General features: G+C 41.1%; 2 protein-coding genes and 1 non-coding gene across 5 annotated transcripts; all 3 read right to left on the reverse strand.

Moving 5' to 3' along the window:
- Nucleotides 1-190: 190 nt before the first annotated feature.
- On the reverse strand, nt 191-6995 carry tbc1d25 (TBC1 domain family, member 25). Of its 2 annotated transcripts, none has more exons than XM_042096919.1 (7): nt 6747-6995; nt 5735-5844; nt 5420-5574; nt 5135-5325; nt 4764-4952; nt 4152-4427; nt 191-3863 (listed from the first exon to the last, which is right to left on the reverse strand). In XM_042096919.1, the coding sequence occupies exons 1-7, from the start codon at nt 6789-6791 to the stop codon at nt 2157-2159; spliced, it is 2673 nt and encodes an 890-aa protein (XP_041952853.1). In that variant the 5' UTR covers nt 6792-6995; the 3' UTR covers nt 191-2156. The 2 variants fall into 2 exon arrangements, with proteins under 2 accessions (XP_041952853.1, XP_041952854.1); XM_042096920.1 differs by having other exon boundaries at nt 5201-5325; nt 6747-6987.
- A 1402-nt stretch (nt 6996-8397) lies between these two features.
- trnah-gug lies at nt 8398-8469 on the reverse strand. The gene has a single exon. It is a non-coding gene; the product is annotated as a tRNA-His (tRNA).
- A 1007-nt stretch (nt 8470-9476) lies between these two features.
- On the reverse strand, nt 9477-23580 carry nt5dc2 (5'-nucleotidase domain containing 2). Of its 2 annotated transcripts, none has more exons than XM_042096922.1 (14): nt 22908-23580; nt 22051-22235; nt 21246-21320; nt 20854-20909; nt 20355-20448; nt 19632-19760; nt 18668-18728; nt 17904-18006; nt 17488-17589; nt 14381-14462; nt 13426-13512; nt 12577-12717; nt 11593-11657; nt 9477-10454 (listed from the first exon to the last, which is right to left on the reverse strand). In XM_042096922.1, the coding sequence occupies exons 1-14, from the start codon at nt 23269-23271 to the stop codon at nt 10193-10195; spliced, it is 1806 nt and encodes a 601-aa protein (XP_041952856.1). In that variant the 5' UTR covers nt 23272-23580; the 3' UTR covers nt 9477-10192. The 2 variants fall into 2 exon arrangements, with proteins under 2 accessions (XP_041952856.1, XP_041952857.1); XM_042096923.1 differs by lacking the exon at nt 9477-10454 and adding an exon at nt 10757-10795 and having other exon boundaries at nt 22908-23578.
- Between the last annotated feature and the right edge of the window lie 9 nt (nt 23581-23589).

Below are 23589 nucleotides of genomic sequence, written 5' to 3' on the forward strand. Positions count from 1 at the left end.
GATCTGTGCTAGTCAGTAGGCCTAACTACATGCATACGGAAGTTAAGTTCCTTAGTTATTTCTCAGAGTTTTCAGACACAAAAAGGCCTATAGGGCCTGCTTCTTTATTAATCCATTAAGCCCTATATCTTATTTTTCATGTACATTTCTAACTTCCAAATGCAATTGATTGTTTCTGGACAAGCAAACAAAACATTTAAATTGGGGAAGTTTATTTTACAAATATCTGTATTGCTAGCATTCAGTCCAGCAACATTTTCAATGCATAAATATACAAAACAAAAAAGGTATAGGCTACTCATAAACATTCAATACTAAAAATCACACATAAGCACAAGGCCTTTAATATCTCCTACCTCAGGAAATATGCTTTTGGTCCTTGCGAGGGACCTGCTAAAAGCACTTGTAAATGTGAAGGAAAGAAATCAAAAGAACACTTGGTGTTAAGACTTGTAAATAATTTCAGTCAGAAATTGTCCCAACTAGGGACTATTGTGCAAAGCATCGACTAGAACACTTGGGTGGGCTGATAATAACAACAGTTAGTTATTACAAGACCCTAACTGGCCACACAGACCTCACTAGCAAAATGTCCCATTAGTGAAAAACTTGATGGCTCATGACTAGCCTATTTCATCCAATGCCATGTGTCTGTATATTTAGGTACGCGGTCCCTGAATGAATTAACTGTTGCAGAAATATGGAAAATATATTGATCTTCACTGGTGTGATAAATAATTTCAGTGAGTCAACTCTGGTATGAGATTTAAAACAAAACAAAACTAGCAAGGACTATACAGCAACTGCATCTATACAGAATAAAAAGCTTAAGTAAAATTTGTAAAGTGTGATTAGACTGATTCACTGTTTGATTATGTAGTGTAATATATTTTGTATAGAACTTTACTTATGTACTTACTGAACGTTCAAATTCTAACAAACGTTCTTGGTAAACAAGGGAATCAAATGCTAATGTAATATGCTCTAATCACACATCTTTTCTTTTTATGTCACTGTAACTTGCTGACAGGCAACTTCCAGTTGTTTTCAAATATAAAGGGAATATTGAAATAAACATTTTGTACAGATTTCTATTTCAATAGCAACAGTTACATTGTATAAAGTGGAGCTATACAGCTGAAGTTTTCCAGTCACCCAGTTTGAAATCAGACACAACAGGATAAAGTACAAGCTTGAGTCATTTTTTCTGATATCCTGTGTGTTTGATAGGTTTTCACATTTATGAACCGGCTTGCCACCTATTGCTACAGTCAATACGTTTTCTCATAGTGAAAAAAATCAAAACACTGAAATATTTAATTGTAAGTAGTAGTACCATCAACATAACCCCAGGTATATCTTACTCTGTGGGTTTAAACAGCTTTTGGCAATGGCCATTTTAGACCATTCGGTCATTTTTTCGGCTAAATAACACGGTCTGTTCTCTTTGGAATGGACTGCTTCAATGCTCCAATAAGTCTAAATTCTAAAAGCGCTAAAGGCAAATACCAGTTATACGCATTCCTTGAATGTACAGATGTACAATAACAGTAATTATGTGCAGAAAAAACATCAGTCGTCAAGTTTCATCACAAATATAAGTACATAAATGTGTGTTTTCCAAGACCCAATAAAATACTCAAATCAAGTTTAGGATATGTCTGCATATTCACATTGACATTTCTGAACATTAGCCAAAATCAACAATGCACATCCATATTCTGAGCAATATAACAAACAAAAATGTTTTTTCCCTTTAATTAAGTAACTTTGGTAAAGCATAAGAACCAACAAAACCTACTGAAGATCATTTGTAAACCTGAAAAATCAAAGATTCCATAATAGCAAGGGCAACTCAAGACACAACAAGGCTGGAATTAAAAGTCAAAGGCAAGAATGTGGGTATGAATTGCTGGGAAAAGAAGGTGAGGAGTGGATCTGAAGGTCTCCTGTGAAAGAATGATGTACACATTATGCAAGTGGTGGGACGGTGGGGATTTTAGCTATGGTAAATTTGCAATCAGTTAATAATGACATGTAATGACTGGGAACAATCTCAGAAAATGAAGTTTGATCTATGGTGTATATTATATGATGTGGGCTGTGGCATGGGGAGGGAACACAGGAAGATGCAAGTCAAGGAGAAGGAGAAGTAGTCATGAGGAGGGAGAAGAGAGAGGCATTTGATTTGTGGGCGAGGGAATAGTGGAAGCAAGGTTGTAGGTCGAGTTGGATGAGGAAGTGGCCTGCGTCGGCGACTGCTGACTGGGAATTGTTGATCTGTTAGTGGGAGAATGGAGGCTGTTGTCAGCTGTGGTGGGAGAGTCCAAGCTGACCTCATCCCCTTCCTCAGAGTCCCAGACCTCACTTTGAAGGTAATCGGCAAAAAGCGCTTTAGCACGCTGCAGCACCCTCCCAAGATTGTGTCTCCGAACAAGCCTGTCAAAGTGCATGGCCAGTTCGTTATAATCTAAACTGTTCTTAATAATGTGGTCACGGTGCTCTAGTAGAATAGACAAGCACAGAAACAGCATGAAGGGATTGCCTTTGCCAAACTCTTGTGGAGGTGGCAAAGAACAGGGCTTCATGGGTGCACTGTTAGTGTTAGGGGAATTCACCATGGTAGTGGAGGTTTTGGAGCAAGGGGAAGGGAGATTGCTGGAAAAAGGCCTGGGTAGAGAGGGGGATCTGGTGAAAGACAAGACAGGAGAGGACAGCAAAGAGCGATTCTGAGGGAAGGCCAGAGTCGGGGAGGAAAGAGTTGACTTCCCAGGGGGCGTGGAGGGAGAGTTAGCCGCCCCCGTTCCATGAGAGGCCGGAGGAGGTGATGCCAGTCTCCCAGGTGTTTCATCTGGAGATGTTGGTCTTCCATTCATTAAAGTAGACACACCGTAATGGGAGGGCGGGCTTTCCGGGGAGGTTCCTCTCCAGTTGGATAGTGAGGGGGATTTGGTGAGAGAATGGCTGGATTCGGTGTTCCTAGTAGGCAGGCATGAAGGCAGTGGTGAAACTGGAGATGCTTGCCCATTGGGTGAGCTCCTTTGCTCTGTGTCTGGAGTTGATGAATTGATCAAAGGCGCCTTCTCTCCAGGGTCATCCTCACTGTCCTCCGTTGACTGGCGAACTGGCAAAGGTGACGCAGGACTACAAGAATGAAACTCTGGGGTGGAAATAGTGGATGCCTCAAAACTGTCCTCATTTCTGGCACTGTAGTATTTGAATTCACCAAAACTGGCTTGTTTCTCAAATGGAGGGACCACAGCATTGCTCATCTTTGCCTCGTATGCTGAGCGGTAGTCTCCTTCACCATCACGTCTTGGTCCTGCCTCAACCTTTGGCTCGTCTTCTAAGGTCATCTTCCTTTCGCCATCGGCCTCTTCTCGTGACGGCCGTAACATATGGCGCTTTCGTTGCTTTTCGGTTTGCTCACCTTCGGTCATCTCCCCCTCTGCAATTCCGCAGCCCTTCTCTGAGCTGTCATTTTTGTCCGACTCCAGAGGTGAACCAATCAACTCCACTTCTGTTTCAGGGGGATCAGGTGGAAGGGAACTCCAGGTTACCTCCAGCATCCTGAGGGCGTCATCGAACGCAAACTCCCGCTTCAGCTCTAGGAGTAGCCAGCGGTAACAGAAGAACAGGTCATCGGCTCCCTTGGAAACCAAATAGGCGTAGAATTCCGGGTCGGAATACTGGAGCAGCAGCTTCAGATGCTGGAATTTGATTGACATGAGCTGACCATCAGGACGGAAGTTGCCTTCCAGCCTCTTCATGATTCCACAGAAGCAGATAAATGCATGTGCTTCATTGTCCATCACTGCGAGAATTGGTGATGCAATATCACTCATACCCTGGCAGTAGGATACCTTTGAGGAACGACAGAAAACAAACCTTGAGCTATTTCAGGATAACATTTGTTAAGACAACAAAGTTCAGATTCATAAACTGCATCTGCACATTTTTTGCTTGGTTACATAAATTAATATTACAAAATGCCATGTAAAGTTAAAAAATGAACAGTTAGTTAGCAGAGCTGGTAGGAATATGGCTTTTTCAGTAGTGACGATAAAATCACCAGAGGTTATTATGGTCTTAACCATTACATGTACATACTGCTACTCATAAAAGCATGAGCTGATAGCAGAGGTTTATACCTGTGGATGTGTGATGGCATAGGTTGTCAGGAGGTCCGTCAGAGCTGTGAGGTGGGGGCTGTCCTCTGAGCCAGCGTAGTAATGGTGTGCTCGGTCAGTTCTTAGCACATCCTTCATGACATTTCCTCTGATGAACTCCAGATCTTCTGAGCTGACCCTGGCTGTCCACTCCCTTTTCAGCTGGTCATACTCTCGAGTCTTTCTCTTCATGTAATCCATCCTCTCTTGACCAGTCAACCCATCTGGATACACGTTCAGGAGATATCGCCACACCACCTAAAAGAATGGAGTAAGGAACAGTGACAAATAGAAAGAAAATGCTTTCTTTGGCTTAATTAATGACAATTGTAAATACAGCTCATAGAATTTACATTATACCCCGTGCTATGTCAGAGTATTTGGTTACATAACAACAATATAACAGAACATGACAAATAATATAAATGGCAAACAACATAGTATCTGTGGTGTACATACAGACAACCAAGTAGGGAATAGAATTCCAATTATAGGAACTACAGTATCATCCATTTACTGATTTCACTTTTGCACTCATAGGCGGGTACTCCTCTGATTCATCATGACAGCTCTTTCTCTTCCTCGCTCACATACTTTGCGCAACGATGGCTCCACTCCCCCGTGGTAGATGCGCAGTCGGAGGTCCTCTGGCCGCGAGAGCTGCCCCAAGCTGTTGAGATAGCTGTGGAACTCGCCGTCACTCAGGGGTGGCTTGAAGGGCTTCACCTCTTCCCCATAAGACCAGCTCAAGGCTTGCTGCACTCTGGACAGTGTCCGGCCCATCTGAGAACGGTGACATTGAGAGAGAGACAGAGAAAGAGAGAGAGAAATTGACAGATACTGATTGATCACGACAACACATTAGGGAAGAAGAGCACGGTTTGGAAAGCGGTGTGCTTTTTTTGTTTTTTTTGTTTGTTTGTTTGTTTGTTTTTACTTCAACTTGATTACATTAGGAGATGAACCTGACTGAAAGCAGCAGAGACTGGAAAAGAGTTGGCTGAAAAGAGCTGGCTGACGGGCTCAGTAACCTGGGACAGGAGGGACTGGGTGAAGGGGAGGGCCGCGGCTGCGAGGGATCGCTTCTCGCCTGCGAGCTGATCAGAACCGATCACATCCTTGGGGCTGATGATGTCCCAGTCCTCCAGAACTGGACCTGTAGACAGAAACACCACCATTAGCCCAACTCTCATGTGAATATGTCATATGCATACATAGGCTATACTGTATTCTAAGAAAGCTAAGCTCACTGTCTTCAGATGGTTTGATGTCTATCTTGAGCTGCAGGTATGGTTTCGCTGCCGAGACAAATGCAGCATCTAAATCCCAATCAGACAGGAGAGAAAGGTACACTTCCACCCCCGAGCGATCACGAGACAGGTAACTTATTCCAAAATTCCTCTTCCTGTGAACAGAACATGAATACAAGATTGTTTTAAACCATTCTACAAACAATTTCACTTTTTCACAATTTATTACATGCAACATACCGTATAATACACAATACATTCAAATTATATATCCAAGATGTTCATTCACCATCGGTCTTCCCGCCCTATACTAACCCGTTCAGTTCAAAGGCCCGGATGAGAATGTGCTGTAGGACCTCCAGAGAGGTTATCTGAGGGTCTACAGCAAAAGACCGGAACTCCACGGGCAGCATCCCCTCACACTTCTACAAGGAAATGAGCAAGAGAAATCCATGACATGCTGGCATAAGCTGAAATTAATGGCCAGTGCACAATAAGCAAGAACACCACTTAACGTTATATTTAAACTGGTCACAAAAAGTGCTGGCCTTGTAATTACAATTCTCTAATGAGTCTATGTCTACTGTGAAAGCATGCTTCCAAATTGATGTTTGTGATGAAGTTGGCAAAAGCTACTTTGATGTGAGAGAAGAGGAAAAAGCGTTGTATATCCTAGAGCAGAAGTGAAGAATTCACACTTCAACCCAGAGCAGAAGTAGACACTTTCCGATGACGTCAGTGCTGTTTAAATAAATGACTCACAAAACCCGGATTCGTGTGCCTACAATCAGGACTCTGCTACTACCCCTTCTCACGAACCTTGTTGACGTTCAATGCAACACCACGTTACACATTCCTTGACACCTGTGCAGTGTCATCTGACAGCTGTCGACATAAATGTCCAAAAAAAATAGACTTTTACTTTCTGTTTCTATGTGCATGGGACATGTTCATTGTATCCTAGGCTAATTGATTGCGACCGTGTCCACTTGAATAAGATAAAATATTAAGAGTCTATTCAACATGAATGTTTACACTACCAAATATAATGTTAGTGTTTTCCATCGGGATTACGATGACTGTAGCCAAGGGAAAACACCAGCATCTTATCATTGTGGAAATTACTGTGCAAACAATGTCAATTGTTAACAAGATTTCTGACAGCGAAACAGTTATAGTAATAGTAACCTAATAGATGTATGGAAAATAGCTGATCGCACTGTCCAATTCCTGATCAGAATTATCACAAGGCAGGTATCCTGGCGGCAGCTCGATTTATCCTTAACGTTACCGCTGCTGTTGTTGTTGGCTTCATAAAATTCCTCACCTTGACTTTGACACGAACAACCCCCCTCTCCTCCTCAGCTGCCATGTTGGGGAGTCCACTCGATAATCCAAAGGAATGGGATATTTCACTGATGTTACAGTGTCATAAAAATTAACATGAAAACAAACAACAGCTGTGAACTAGCCGTTTTTCTCCACGTACCGCTTTGTCTGGTACAGTGAAAACATCGCTATCACGGAGGAGTACTTCCTGTATCGCACAGCAAACTGATTTCAAAATACAAGCATTTTCCTCTACATTTTTATAGCTTTGGTTCAAATCTTTTAAGTAATGTATTGTAGTAGTCTTATTCTGTGCCTGTCACGTTGATATGACTCGAGGGAGGTTTAAATGTAGGCTATGACCAGATAGTCATAGCCTATATAAATTCTGGCAACGTTTCAGATTGTATTCCAATGTTGCGTAAATTAACTGCATGAGCTGAAGCCATACTGATGAATGGGATATATTTAATTTGATCTAAATATATAATACATTTATTAGCACATGTCCTGGCTTTTAATATTTGTTTTGTGCTAATGTTAGGCTATTTTCCCTGGATAACATTTTACTGTCTATGTGGCCACTCATTTGGACAGGATGTGACATCAAATAAACATTACATCACTGTTTTTGTTTCAGAAAGCGAGAGTGGTGAAAACGCTGTGGAGCACTCGCACTACACTTAACATTAAGAGCCCCTGTGCGCCTGGCTGGGAATTAGGCTATATAATCGACATCGAGAAACTTCTGCACTCTTTTGGTTAAGTTTAAACTTTAAACTCCGTATACCATATTATAATTAAGGAATTAGCTGTAGGCATGTCGTAGGCCAAATAGACTGTACATGATCGCAACCCGTGGATGCACCTGATGCACTAAGATTATGTAGTCTAGACTCTAGACAGTGTTTCTCAAACCTTTTCAGACGAAGGACCACTTAACCAATAAAAAAGAAATGCATGGAGCTACCTAGCTAAAAAAAAAAAGATTATAACTACTTTAACAGTATATTAGCCTAATAGGCCTACTCATTGAACCACCTTGCTTATTGTCTTTGCACTTTGCTTATTGTGTCAGAGGATTTATATGATTTAAACAGGCATATCTTACATAGACAGTGTTGCAGAACTGTTTGGATTTACATAAAAGTTGGTTCAATATTGCAAACAACTCATCTATATTATATTTTACCACCAGTGGTCCCCTAGCCTGGGGTTTCCCATGCTGCCTTACGCGCGCGATTATTCAGGTCTGACGTTAGCCAGGCTAGTGGTCCCCGGACCTTTGAGAAACACTGAAGAGAGAATTTCTAATTCCGTGAACGGGCCCTGGTATGGACCATCCATAGACAGGAAATCACATCAGTGATGCGAGTAGATCTTTCGGTGTAAAAATTAGTTAGTCAGGAAAGACCCATGATATTCAACAAGGTAAATTGCCGTTTTGCCCTAAATAATTTGTATTATAAGTTGTCATCACAATAGTGAAATTCAGTGATCTTCACAGTAGATCACTGAAGAGTCTTTGTGGGAAAAGGGTCAGTAGTGAAATTCAGTGATCTTCACAGTAGATCACTGAAGGGTCTTTGAATATAGATGCTGCTAAGTAACCTTTATGATTTCTGAACAAAAATCAAATCTGCCGACACTGCCGTGACCCGGATTCGAACCGGGGTTGCTGCGGCCACAACGCAGAGTACTAACCACTATACGATCACGGCGAGCTACTTGTCAGCGATGCAGGCGCGGGGATAAATTGAGGTAAAATAGCCTTTCCGGATAAACCGTTTTAAACATTTTTTTTTATATTTGTTTAGAAAAACCAAGATGATACAAAATAGAATATCTTCAGTGAACTGCAAGAATTCCAAAGTTGTTTTCAAAGTAGATGCTAACTAACGTTGTTACATTAGGCTTTAGCCACCAAAAAAAAAAAAAAAAGCAAATCGGTGACACTCCCATGGCACTGCTGGCGATACAGATGTTGTAGGCCTACCGTGAAGCTTTTCTCCATGTTCGTCTTCCGTCCGCGCAAGTGAATTCGTGTTTATCTTGAATTCTTTTTAAATTACTCACATGATTAATTAAATTGGCACAATTGGTTTCCTTAAAATTCCATTTATGTGTGACCCCTTAATTTAAGGTATCAAGTCAGGGCTTTGTTTGTTGTGATTAATGGGGTAGACAAGGCCTAATTAAGGACTATTTAAGTATATCTTAATTTTATTTTAAGGTGTTATTTCAGGGATTCCTTGATTAAGGGGGGGGGGGGGGGGGGGGATTAAGGGGAAATCTGGTACAGTCAGTAGCCTTAGCTTTCCTCTTTAATTGACCTTAATCTATGCACATATTTCTGAATCATCAAAAACCCAGAATCCAATCTTATCGGGGCATGCAAATATGATGACAGGTAGAGCAGAGCATTCAACACAACCAACCAAACTGCGCTAATGGCGACAAGGTTAAGGCACATCTATTTTATACAGCATGCATACAACTATGTGCTAAGATCAGAATACTCCATGACTCAATTATTGCAGATTCAGACTATAACCTTATTTGCATGGCAGTTATTCAGAATATTGTCTTAATCGGGTTAATATTGGAATATTAATGTCCATGTAAACAGAACTCATCAACTCAGGGTATGTACAATATAAAGAAACCACATCCATTGTCTATTACAGGGAGAAATAAAACTGTCAATGTTCAATAAATATTTTCAAAATCATTTTTGATCAACAATTTATTCTCCAACATTTACAAAAGTTCATGGGAAAATGCCAATGTAAAAACTTGGTTCAAAATTATCTTTTCTTTATTAATAAGTTGAGTTAGAAAATAAAGTGTTAAGCCATGTAACAGATTGCCCAATGTAAATGTTATGTAAAAACATGCAAATTGAAAGTAGCTTTTCATTACTAGTATTAGAAAATGTAAATGTTTAGAGAACTCAACCTTGTCTACATGAAATCAACTGACAATACAATTAGCTATTCAATTTGTAACAGTCATATCCAACAACTGTTGCAATTGACCTAGAAGTGGAGATGCAACAAAATGTATGCTACAAATTATTGTACGAAAAATACCACCACCATGTATGCCAAGTACCTCAGGGAAAAAAACAAACAATTTTCAGGTAGTTGAAGGAAACCTGTCAGTATCCTTGCAGGAAACCTATAAGTAAACTTTTAAGTTTGTGCTACTATTTGCACAATTTTGTTCTTCAAAATGCTATATATCTGCTCTTCCAGAAGGTGGTGCCACAGCTTGAACAGCCATAACTCAGGCTGCCACGTTAGCAGAACTCTCTTCCGCCTGAAGAGCTCGGCACATGTCCGGTTCCTGATAACAGTCAGGTTCAGCACTCATCTAGAAGTAATTTCAGGTCCTAATCAGCGCCAAAGCCATGGAATATAAGACGATTCTATGACTTCTAGGTCAACGGATGTAGGCCATCTCCTCCAGGAATGGAGTCTTCATGCAGCCGGTGCAGAGCTGGTCCATCCACAGAGGGGCTTCATGCTGTAGTGGGGTGCGGCGTGGGTAGAAGGTGTAGGAGGTGTCGTAGTTCAGCAGACAGCTGATGGAGGCCATGTAAAGGTCAGAGAAGCGGCACAGACGCCTGGAGAAGTAGGTGGGGTTGTGGCACGTACGGAAAATGCTTCCAAATTGAGGGTTGAAGAGGTTCTTTGTGACAGCTCTGTGAGGAGGAAGAAAAACAAAGGAAACTTCCAATGAGAGATCAGGGACAAAATACTGAGACATTTAAAGAAGCACTATGCAACAATTGTATAGCCTGGCTAACGTCAGACCTCATCTAATTGAGATGGGGTCTGGGAACTAGACATTCATTTTCTCGTATTTGAAACGTGGTTTACGAATGCCCAGAGCCGTTTATTGGGCGCTACGAATGTCTATCAGATGAGTCTGTACGTAGCTCATAATGGCTTCGGTGTGTCGTCATCGTCTTACTGCCCCCCCTCCATTCTGTGATTGGTTCCTTCGTTGAGGTGAAAACGAAGTACATAGAATCCAGGCTACCTAGCAGCGTGAATAAAATTGCGCGTGTAAGGCAGCATGGGAAAACCCAGGCTAACAATTTTAGCAAAAATGACCTTAATTATGCAGGTTGAGTCTTTCTGATGGTTCTACTTTCTGGGTTGTTTGGTGGGTGCTTCGTCTCCCCCCATCGCCTCTCCGCGGAAAAAACGAATATGCAACTTTCTGGACCGTCTGGGTAAATCCAGATGTGACTCAGTGAAAGTATCCAATCGCGCCTCGAATATGTAGTCAGATTGGAGTTTCGAAGAAGACTGCAAAATGGACGCCGACTTGGCTTTGTTGCTGTTGAAATTGTAAGTAGCCTACCCTTGGGTGAACTTCGTCTTTGTAATGTGGTTTGATAGTCTCTTGAACAATGTGTTTGCTCGACCATTTTATTGTGAGCCCTGTATGTGTAGCTTGGTTTCTTGATGGCTAGTTCGCTAGCTAGTGGGGGTTTAGTGTAACAGTCACTTGCTACCGAAGCTGCAGCGGGAGCTGTGTAGTGAAAACTGCGAGCCCAAATCCGACGAAAACCCAGAAACAGCGAAGGAATAACCAGAACTACATAGTGCTTCTTTAAGTAATTAAAACTTTATCTAAACATAAAATTACCAACACAATCAAAATAATTGTTCCATCGCCTTTTAAAATGCACCTCTCCCAACCATTCTGATTAAAAAAAAACTCATTTGGTTTTAAAATCTACCAGTAATTTAAGTTTTAACCCCAATTCTTTTTGTCTTTCCACCAGCTGGAAAAACAGGACAACTGCACATGAGTCATATTTGACTTACCTCAGCTCTTCTCTCTCCTTCAGCCAGTCTTCTAGAACCTTCTTAGACTCTGGGTCTTTGTGCATCTATAAAACAGGAATCACAATGGTATTATATTGTTCTCTCTAATGCAGTTTAATGCATGTTAAGGTTTCATCAGGCTTTGTACTGACCATAACCGTAATGACCACACGAGATGACAGCCATTCAGAGGTTTTTTAAAATACTTCTTATTTGTGTCAAGAATCTATGACAAAGCAAAAAGCTCACCAAAGTTTGAATGTTTTTGATAAGGCTTGGCAGGGACGTGGATAGGGGGGTTGCTCATGTTGCCCTTCCAATGGGGAAAATAAATAAATAAATCGTACAATGGATGCAGAATTTCACGTAGGCCTATATAAAAAAAAAAAAATTAAAAAAATCAAAAAAAAAAAAAAAAATCGTAAAGCCACTTCCATTCGGGCACCGAAAATGAAAGTCAGTAAGGGAAGGGCAAACTCTGTTTACATGGCTGCAGCGCTGCACGCGACCGGCACCTGAGCTGAGCCTGCGTTAGCGGCCCTAGAAGGAGATTGTCGCGGTCTGCCTGGGCCTGTAACAACTCCTAGGAATATTGCGGTCATGCCTTTTCTAACCACAATGCCCATGCTTTCCAGAGTGAATCACTAAATAAAGGCCTTACTAATGTGATTTGTCAGCTGTAATTTTTTTTGTTATCTGCGTCATGCCCGTCACAAAGTTTCTGAATTGCTCAACTTCTTTTCTTTTACAGAGAAATATTTAAACAAACTCTTTTACATTGAGTTTGCAATGACCGGTCAAACCCCATTGCATAAAACATATTTATGTAAAAAATTCTCTGAACAGTACACATACACGCAAGGATTCTGCTATGAGCCAGACAACTAACACACAGGACATGTGAAAACTTGATCCACCTTTAAAGGCTTGCAGAAGCTTAACAGTACTGTGCTGTCTTCTTGGGTTGATTCTTTCTGCACGTACCTGTAAGCGTTCCAGTAAGCCTGTAAGTGCCTGCAGCCAGGTGAGGCTCTGGGCGTATTGCTCTGTGTTTACCACTCTGGTCTCCACCTCCAACTCTGGCACGATGGCGCCTGTCCTCCAGCCATGGCGAAGCATAAGGTCCTGCAAAAGAACAGTGAAACGACCAAGCTTAGGGCTTCAAAGGACAGAGATAAGGTGAATCTCAATTATCCCCCCTAAGGTCTAAGCCCTGAACCCTCAAAGACTTCACTGACGTCTGTTAATAAGAGATCAACTTCCGTTTTATGGCAGTTGTTTACTAATGTTTTTTCAAGCTTTCAGCCTCCGTTTGGGTAACCCTGAATGCTCAGGTTGTGAAAGTAGTAGAAAAAAAGACCACACCCGGATGAAGACCCAGTGAGGGTTGAAACCGGTTGGCATTTTTTACCCATGCTATGCCCAAACTTTAAATGAAGGATTTTTAACCTTATCCTTGCCTTGATGCGAGAGTGCCAGAAGTGAGCCCAATGACCAAGCTTTACACTTTGCTTTCCTTTGCTTTAATGGACTTCTTTCTATTAGTTCCATGATAACACTGATCTAATCTACTCTAAATGGAATCTAATCTACTCTAAATGGAATCTAATCTACTCCCAGTGTTGTTGGATGTCTCTTTGACTGGCATGACACAGACGTGAATAAAAGCCCACTAGTGTTTGGAGTTTGTTTATAGTACACTTAAGTTTAAACAATAATCTGTTAGCTGGAAAACACTGCAAAAGTCTGCAAAAGTGAAGACCATTGGAAACATGTTGGGGAAACAGACCTACGTCAACACACACTATGCAAGCAGATGTGAGAATGACTCACAGCTAAATCACTGTAGAGATGGTCTCCAAAATAGAGCACTTTGGATCCCCGCCAACCTGTCAGCCGTAGAAAGTCATAAAGATTTCCCTGAAACGAGAGGCATGCATACAAAGCTCTTAGATTAAATGACTTTTTTCCCCTTCACGATAATGGTGAGATTAAGATGGATTGACGTGAATTTACCATGACAATGTCTGTTAATCTAATTCTAAAAGAGTGGTTCATTGACTTGCTTAACAAAGGGCAGGGCTTCACTGGATAGTCCTCAGACAAACAAACTAACAGTGGTTTTCCTGCACAAAGTGTGTGTGTGTGTGTGTGTGTGTGTGTGTGTGTGTGTGTGTGTGTGTGTGGGGGGGGGGGGGGGGGGGGGGGGACTGCAACTGCCAAGCTTAGAAAGTGAAGAAAAAGAGGGGACATGCTCCAGAATAGACTTCAATTGAATGTTTTAATTTGACAGAGACAATGCTGTAGCCAAATGTGTGGAGTGATGTGCCTTATGTTTTTCGAATTGTAATGAGATGAATTTGTAATTTGTGAATGTCCATTCCTCCAAGGTGTCAGAAATGCACATAATTCTGTTGTAGCTGCATATGTATGGCTACAGATCTCTGTAAGAGCAGCAACCTAAAAAGGCCCAGTTCAAGAACAATAGCTCTTTCCACATATCCCCACAAAAGTTGGCTTTACATTTTGTTCCCGGTGTTGACACCCATGTCCTAGTCTCTACAACAAATAATCAAAAATCTAATTTTCGTGTTATTTCAACTACCCAGAGGAAATATATTTGGCCAGTATTACTATTTCCATAATACTGCAGTCACAGAGTTAGAAAAAGGGTCATGTAGAAGAGTTTTGTATATTGTAATAAACAATGTCCTGTTTATAAATTAAATTAAAACTGATATAGGGAGCAAATTTAAAGTACATAGAATATAGATGAATTAATTTATACCTGTTTGTAGATTTGTCCCTTCTCTAAAGCCTTGATCTTGTCCCACTGGAGGTCTCCATTACAATCCAATCTTCTGAATGGTCTGCAAAAAAAAGTGTCATATTTACATGGGCACAATATTATAATGTTTTATTCCACTGCTTGGTTGAATTTCCCATTGTCCTACTGTACGTAATTTAGAACGACCATTAACCGTATGTTATTTGCACACCTATGAAGTAGATCCATTTTTTTGGCTGTATCACACTTGTATATTAATTCGCCGAACTCGTTGTGAAGTTTAAATGAACTGTCACGTTGCATCCGAGCTGTAAAATGCAGACGTTCAGAACATGGCAACATTGTAGCATATGACGGAGGTGGCTTTTAGCTAGATGGATGAAGCAGGGTAAGTAAAATAGCGATGTTTCAAAGCTAAAGTTCATCAAAATCTTGGGATACGCCCGCTTGACAACGGGAGAGATAGAACTAACGACTGGCCTTTGGCCGTAGCAACCATCCATTTAGAACTAGTAACCAAAGATTCTAGAACAGAGCAAGATAGATTACTGGCAGGAGAATACGTTGGATATGTTGAAGTACGTTCTATGACTCTATGGGCGCCATTTTGGTAAGCTCAGGTGTCGTCACAGACGCTGGCTACCGTGGGAATCCTATGGCGCTGATCCTAACATGTTAACAATATTTATTCTGTAAAGCTGTATTTTTGAAATTACGTGAAACCCAATAGACCACACCATGTCTAGACCAGTTATACAAATATATTGTATAAAGACAATCTAGAATTATTTCCGAGGGTAAATTAGGCTAGGGCACTGACATCTGTCCATCATCCACCAAAGTTCAATAGGCCAGTGTTGGGGGTAACGTGTTAGGCTACTGTAATTTCGTTACTTTATTGGGAAACGAAGTAGTCTAAAAGGTAACACATTACAATTTAAATTTCAGTAATTCGTTATAGTTACTGAATAACTGTAACGTCCATTCCTGCATTAGGCCTACTCACAATATCTGTCTAAAGGCTGGCCAAGTGCATGAACCCAGCATCGGTGCGCGCGTCACATGAAACACAATTGAGACAATAGATTGACCATATTGTACAACTGCAAAGCCTTATCATAGGCATGTTACATTCATGACATGAAAAGTGGAACTTATAGAACGAAAATGACAAATTACGCAGTCGTATGCGAAGGAAAGCCCTCTAATCGGACGGGCAAGACTGACAAGTAGGCCAGCCCGTGGCTACGCGTAGCCTATGTCAAACAGGTGCTTTCTCTTCGACCTCCACAAATTAAGCTACAGTTAATTCCGTAGTCGTTTGAATAAGTTTGCGATTGACAACGCGACTGACAACATTGTGATAAATAGGCATTCTAACTTTTGCAAAGTCAACTTGAATGCATCAATTTTGAACAAAGTTGTGTAGGCTACACCGCGCCAGTTGTAGTCTGCATGAAGTTCTTGCTCAAGCCACCGTTTTGATTTCCTTAGGGGAGATGCGGGCTGAACCCGCTTGAGGGAGAGAGGTGCAGGGACAGAATAGGTGCTCTACGCACATCTCTATGAAATAATGTAGCCTAGACTAATACATATTTTAATATTTAAATAAGCAATCATGGAAACAATAAGTCAATAGGCTAGACAGATATTGTGAGTAGGCCTAATGCAGGAATGGACGTTACAGTTATTCAGTAACTATAACGAATTACTGAAATTTAAATTGTAATGTGTTACCTTTTAGACTACTTCGTTTCCCAATAAAGTAACGAAATTACAGTAGCCTAACACGTTACCCCCAACACTGGCCTATTGAACTTTGGTGGATGGTGGACAGATGTCAGTGCCCTAGCCTAATTTACCCTCGGAAATAATTCTAGATTGTCTTTATACAATATATTTAACTGGTCTAGACATGGTGTGGTCTATTGGGTTTCACGTAATTTCAAAAATACAGCTTTACAGAATAAATATTGTTAACATGTTAGGATCAGCGCTATAGGATTCCCACGGTAGCCAGCGTCTGTGACGACACCTGAGCTTACCAAAATGGCGCCCATAGAGTCATAGAACGTACTTCAACATATCCAACGTATTCTCCTGCCAGTAATCTATCTTGCTCTGTTCTAGAATCTTTGGTTGATAGCCTATGTGTCGGAAGAAATTAGTTCTACAAACAAGACAGTTTTAGCGATTAAAACGTTAACATTGTATCAGGAAATGAACACAACGCAAGAGTCAACAGTGGAATAAGCGGGATAATGGACTCCACGGTGGTCTGTTCACAGAAATAAATGCACTTACGCTCCGCTTCGCGTCGGGGCCGTTTTACAACCTCGGCCGTGCATTAACTTCTGTGAACAGACCACCGTGTCGTCCATTATCCCTTACTTCAACAATTGTGTAGGACACAAGGACAGTCACTACAAATGAACACACAAGAAAGACACATACATACCCAAGAACACTAACATATCAGTGCTGCTCTCATTGGCTTTGTATTTCAAACGCACACTATGTTGGGTGTCATTTCATATGGGTCGTCATCACATGGGCATAACATGATGTTTTTTATGTAATTATGAGATTATGAGATACTCGATTCAGTTTTTAACACGGTCATCATTAACAGTGTTGTCATCAACACTAACATTGTCATCATAATAAAGAAAGGGTAAAGTGATAACTATAACATTTAATTGTTATATTCATAACCCTAACTGAGGGGAAAGTGATAACTATAACATTTACATTTAAGTTAATGGATGTCCTTGTGTTCGCAAGCAGAAATAGACCAATGAGGTAAGCTATAATGAAGAATGTGGAATTCCATGGACAACTTGGAATTTAACAAAAGAAGCAAAGACGACAATCACAGAATTCCGACATAACCTAATCGAATTCCTTGGACTATATACTCCAAAAATGCAGAGATTCTAATCACACAATTACGTCATAACCTAATGGTTTTAATCTAGCAGCCCAAATATGACTGGCATGTAAGAGTTAACACCACCTGGACAAAATACTCTTGGATTGATGACAGCAACAAAAAAAAAACAGTAATGTGCAGATTTGTTGTGTAAATACAGTACAGCGATACTCACTTGACACAGTCATTAAAAAAGTGTGGTTTGTCTGCTTGAACAATGACGACATCAAAGAATTCCCTCCAGTCCTTCCCAACCATGTACTTCATACCCTTATCCCTGCAAATGGAAAAGAATGACCATCGTGAAACAAGGAGGCTCCTCACATCTCATACCAGTCATACCACAGGGCTAACGTGGATCCTGGATATTGTGCATGTGTCAGCATTCATCACCAGAAAATAATCTTGATATTTACTTATAAGTGCACTGGGAAAAAATTGTCGATTACGTTGTAAAGGTGTTTCTAAATGAAGAACTATAACTTCTGTATGTTCTGTTTTCTTAAGAGCCCAGATGGCATAATGTATTCATATTAATATTTATTTAGACAGTATGCACATCAGTACACTTTAACTAGTGAGTGCACTCACACAAAGCTGAAAGGGCTGTTCGTGATCAGGAAGAGTTTCTTCCCATGATTCACCAGGCGGTGCAGGACAGCATAGGTCTCATCCCCTCGGAGGATGTATTTCTCTGGGGGGGAAAAATACAAGCAGACATTCTCAACCAACCTCAACTACTCAACCTTCAGCACTCTTACATGTCCATAGCAAAATACACTAATGTCTCAGACCACACAGCTGTGGGAACTGGCTTGATTGAGCCTCTGGGGTATGTCTGCCTAACATTATCATTACAGATAAAAAAAAAAACAGTTCCCTGTGCAAGGAAATGGAATAGTCCAAGTATGTGATTTCCTTTGAAGCAGTGTTGCATAACGCTCTTCCTCACTTTTGATTTAGAAACTGATATCTCTGGTCTCGCAGTTAGTCAACAACATCTATCACTGCAGCACTTGTAATTCCAAAAGTTCTTATTTCTTATGACAACACAGTCATGTATTATTACAACGTTGTAAGACGCAGCTGGACAGACACTTGATAACTGGCTGAAAGGGACGGTTTATGAATAGAGGTGAAAAGACATTGCAGTCCTTGTACATTTAACTATTAGAGTAGTTAGGCTCATCTTTTGACTTTAATGTTAGAACACATAAAAGGACTGGAAAAACATTACAACATATCCCTGCATTTGTAAACTGACAGTTGTAAAACTCGTATTTCAGCCTATTTTTATTGCACCACTGAAGAGGGTGCAAACAAATGTGATGATCGTAGAAGTACGGTGTTCTCACCGAGGTCTTGCATTATCCACTTGTACATGTAGCCCTTTATGTGGACCATCCCTATGGCCTCCTGCAAAGACATTTTATTCATGTTTACACAGCAGATCATGACATTTTCATCCTCTTTTCCATACTCAGATCAAAAGCACACTCTCTCACACTCACACTTCCTCCCTCACAGCTTCCAGCCACTGCCAATAAGGCGTCAGAGCTGACCACTAGAGACCGACTCGCATTCCAGTGCGAATGTACAGTACACCCTGTTCCTCTGTACCACAGTGGCTTTCACCAAGAGAGTGAAGGGAAAGAAAAAGCAAACCTTCACCTATTTTTGAAACCAAAGAGATCTTATTTGAAACCAGGATGATGATATGGGAAGTGTGGAATGAGACTAACTTTTCCCATCCAGCCCCTGCAATTTATTACACTCTTTATGCAACTCCAGAATGAAGCCATTGAAGGGGCTTGGTTGTGTGAAAGAGCCAAGGAATGAGTGCTGCCAGATCCTGCAGTTAAATTGGGTCCTCAGCAGCACTGCCAGTTGGACTTAGTCACTGACTGAGCGAGCGACTTCTTTTCACAGCGATGGGGTGTGTGATGGGGGGGGGTGGGGGTTGATCGGAATCAAAAAGAAAAGACCTCCCCCTGGCACACTGACCAAAAAGTTTGCAAACAAAAAGCTCCCCCCTTGATAGGAGTCTGGACAGAGTAAACATCTAAAGCCCATTAGGGAAACAAATTGCATTGGATCACTGTCCAAGAAAATAAACAAGGTCAAATGCAAGTGCAGATCAGTAATAAATTACACATTCTGAGATTATATCCACTTCACAACAGCTATTATAACCTAGGTCGAAACTTAAGCCTGAGGGCAGCTTAGAAGCCACTTTTGTAAACTACTGGAACAACCATATGGGCTACAACATCTAAATGTTAACATGAGGGTCGAGGAGAAAAGGCCGAATACACTCACCGATACGTCCCTGTAGAGGTGCACGGGGTCATACTCGATGTCATTGGAGATGAAGAAGTCATTGGCAGCAGCTAGTAGAGTCATTTCTGGGATTGAAAACACATCCATGTACTGTTTCATTTTGGGCCCCTGCCAGTTTGGGAGAGAAAGCACACAACAGAGCTGAACAGTCTATTACAAACGGGTGATGTGAATTTGAACACATGCTGGGAGTGGATTCGGTTAAACAAAGGCTAGCTGACTGCTAGATATCGCAAAATAAGGTCATGCAGAAGGATTTGAAAACAATGTCAACAAAATACTCTCTCCAGTATTGTTCCCTACAAAATTGTCAAGTCATAGATACAAGCATTCTTGCAAGCTTAAAGCTGCTGAAATTGAAGATGTGAAATCTAACTGAAATTAAAATTTTCACTCAAAGCCAATCTGCTTCAAATCAGTTTTGTTCAACCTTTATCTCCTGAAAACAGACCTCACTGGGATACAGTACTTGCATTAGTGTCTGCAACCTTGATTATGACTAATTACCATTCTCAAATAAGAGAAGGGCACAAGTCAAAAATAAATATAGCTTATGAGGACCTCTGCGTCTCCGGTGCATTTGAAGACAGAAGAACAGGCAAAGACCACAGGGGGACCACAATAAAACATGGACCTATTAAACCTGTCTGCATCCCTTTCTGTGAGTAAACACAAGTCTTCAGGCGGGCGTCCTCCACTGACCTTCCCATAAAACCCGCTGACTTGGTGAAGAGGGACGTGATTGGTACCCCCATAAAGCTGCATGACCTCCTCATCAGGGACAGCCTTCAAACCCCTGAGGACATTAATCGGGTTCAAGTCAGGGAGATAGAGTGGAGGACAAGCCCACACAGCTTGCATTTGTTTAGTTGCAGACACCAACAGACAGATTACATTATCGTGTTGCAAGATCCTTCAAAAATGTTGGCAAATGAACAGATTGTGATCATCCAAACATGTGTAAATAACTCGACTAATATGCTCAACACCTACGTAAGTATAGGCTCAACAGGGTGCTGAATCTTTCCGAGCCTCACAATAAACTTTATGAATGAAGTTTATATTGAGGCTCGGGGAGGATTAAAAGAAAATGGTGCACATAAACCAATGCATTTCTACCTTAAACTCGAGATTTATTACAATGAATAATGTGTGCAGATGTATATAAGAGTAAGAACATTAAATTGCACAGATTTCTCACCTATACACGGTCCCCATCTGTATATAATGAAAGGCATCTATTTTCATCAGAAGTCCCTATGGCAAATAAATATTAGTTATGAGTGTTTTTATCACAACAAAGCATAATGCATAATTCATCCTTAAGCAAACTATGTGGATTTTTAATTTAGTTTATATAGAATATTTAGTATTTTCTTATCTTCTACTGTCTCTATTGTACAGTGGAGTTTTCATATATGTATATACTTATATTTACTTTTTCTGCTGTAAGTGCATGTTGTGTGTGATGTCTGTATGCTACTGAGACCTGGCTGGATGGATGGATGTATGGATATCTATCTATCTGCAATTTCAAACTCAACCAGTCATTTTTGTCCACGGAGAGAAAAGTACACGCTTGCAGGTCTGTACCTTGTGGATATCATAGTGCAGCCCTCGTGCAGCAAAGTTGGGGATGTAGTCATATTTGCTGATACCTTGTGGATACTGCAGGAGTAGGAAACAGGGAAATCAAACAAAGGGTATTGCATCTGATATTGAAAGGACTACAAGAAGAGAATCCACAACTAGGCCTGATGCCTGTATCCAATCTTTGGTATATGAACATTTTGAAAGTCCATTGTTGTGAAACTCTGCTATTGAAAGTTGGTGACCAACTTTATCTAATCTCTTCCAGGTCAGAAGGGGTCAATAAAGGCCCTCATGCTTTTGATTAGAGTGGCAACCACAGCAGAGTGCATTATGATGTCCATGTTTGGGAGTTCTTTGTGGGCAATGAGACCTGAGGCAAATGTACCGGTAGGTTCATTGATTGAGCTCTGCTGCTATCAGTAGTGAATGATCCATATCTATTGGTATAGACATAACAGGATGCTGGGTACATTGATTAGCAAATTCTTCTAGTTCCTCCCTTTAACAGTCACTTATCGAATTGTATTTCCAATGAACAATGAATACAATACTCTTTATCCAAGACCTGTTGTGATGTGTCTACAAAACAGAACATGGAGTAACTGCACTAACCTAGTATGAATCAACTTCAAAGTGGCTCTGTAATCTCATCAAAGGTGAATGGTCATCCTCACTGACAAAAATCAATTTGCTAGATGTTTCTGTGGACAGTTGCACAACATGTCTAGAGGAACCTAAAAGATAACATATTATGCGTTATGTAGGATGTTTCACAGTGATGAGAGATTGGGCACTGCAGACAGACCTTGTAATGTTCGACAAGGAAGTCCCGTGCTTTGTTGTAGATCATTTCATCAAGGGCACTGGAGTACAGGGCCAGGGTGTAGTCGTAATCAAACCCATAGATATCCACTTCATCTAGATGAACTTCATTATTGGCATAAATTGTGGCTGGGTTAAGCAGATTGCAAACCCCTGGAGGGATAAGATCTGTGGATAAAGCAGGAAAAATACATTTTAATGTAACCAAATATTCTGGTTTAATTTTCATTTGATCTTACTTGAACTTTAAGCAGCTTTGCGCAAAGGAAGGATATGCACAGGCTGTCTCAATTAATGTTACATAACAATTTGCCATTGTGATGACCAACTCTGCTTTTTGGTTTCAGGGATGATGAACAAATCAATTCGTACATTCACATTCACACATCTTTCTAGTCAACATGCAACAATTTTAAAGCAACACCAAAGAACGTTCCCTCTGTCGCACGCACTCTATTTGTTTATCCAGCACCGGCTTTGCAAATAACGATGTCCACAGACAAGGTAGAATATGTTGCACGATTTATTAAAGTACGATGTATTGCGACATCAGATGTAAGTCGTAGTTTCGTATGTCTCATTCCATTGACCTACAGACCCGCTACCCAATCTGGCAAACTTACATAGTGCGGTTATAGCCGATATAGGGCCGCAAAGCGAATGCAGAAGTGCCGTTCACCCCGTTACAAGTTGATGAACCACTGCAACGATTTTGGAAACATTATCTTAAGGTACAAAAAACGCTTTGGTGTTGCTTTAAGAGTGAAACTGAGAGCGAAATGGCGTTCCATTGTCTGCATGCTTGGTGAAGTCGTGCACAAAGGCAATCTACTACCGTACCGTGAACGAGTCGTTTCATTTCATTGTATCTTGCCCAAAGATAAGTCTTGGGATCAACTTGAGGGGCTGTGGAGGAATACGCTCTTCCCGACCTGGAAAGCAATTCCTCGTCTCTCTTCTTTCCAGCTTGGTGCCTGTGAGGAGCTGGAGATGAATGGCAGCCTGCTGAACCACTCACTTTAGTGTCACCACTCGCAGCATTTTCGCTGCTTTTCTTTCCATTAACATCCAGACCACTCGATGCTAACGTGCCACATGTGAAGGCAGGAATCTTCGATGCTGTGCAAGTTGCTGTCCTGCGACTTTTCCTGCACAATGCACGGCCAAGCGCTCCAATTTTCTGGTAGGAAATGTTGAGTGACATCTTCTGTGTACTTCGCGTTTATCAACTCCAGCAAAGACCAACTGTACAATGAAAACACCGAACAGTTACATATGTTCAGCGCTGCTCGTGGTCCCGCTGCAGGTCGCTGAAATAAAGTTAAATGGTAACAGCGAGGACAGTAAAAGACTGAACCCTTTCACCAATCATCTGAGGAAGATATGTTGTTGCTTTTGTTCTTGACCAATGGGTGTGTACATGCCAGTCTGGCCAATACGTGGCGAGATAAATGGCAGAGAACTGAATGCGCATGTTTTTGATTGGTTAAACCAACGAGTCAAGCAAGCGAAATCTATGCCA

This window comes from Alosa sapidissima, chromosome 7 (assembly GCF_018492685.1).
Source record: "Alosa sapidissima isolate fAloSap1 chromosome 7, fAloSap1.pri, whole genome shotgun sequence".
Taxonomy (NCBI): Eukaryota; Metazoa; Chordata; class Actinopteri; order Clupeiformes; family Clupeidae; genus Alosa; species Alosa sapidissima.

What these genes read in the sequence shown, in the direction of transcription:
- nt5dc2 (XM_042096922.1), bottom strand. Translation starts at nt 23,271, where the DNA reads ATGTCACTCAACATTTCCTACCAGAAAATTGGAGCGCTTGGCCGTGCA. An exon ending in CAGATGGGGACCGTGTATAG is followed by an intron (nt 20,449 to 20,853) that starts GTGAGAAATCTG and finishes TAATGTCCTCAG; the next exon opens with GGGTTTGAAGGCTGTCCCTG. An exon ending in GTGGATAATGCAAGACCTCG is followed by an intron (nt 18,007 to 18,667) that starts GTGAGAACACCG and finishes TTTCCCCCCCAG; the next exon opens with AGAAATACATCCTCCGAGGG.
- tbc1d25 (XM_042096919.1), bottom strand. Translation starts at nt 6,791, where the DNA reads ATGGCAGCTGAGGAGGAGAGGGGGGTTGTTCGTGTCAAAGTCAAG. An exon ending in CATCAAACCATCTGAAGACA is followed by an intron (nt 5,326 to 5,419) that starts GTGAGCTTAGCT and finishes TTCTGTCTACAG; the next exon opens with GTCCAGTTCTGGAGGACTGG. An exon ending in ATGCCATCACACATCCACAG is followed by an intron (nt 3,864 to 4,151) that starts GTATAAACCTCT and finishes CGTTCCTCAAAG; the next exon opens with GTATCCTACTGCCAGGGTAT.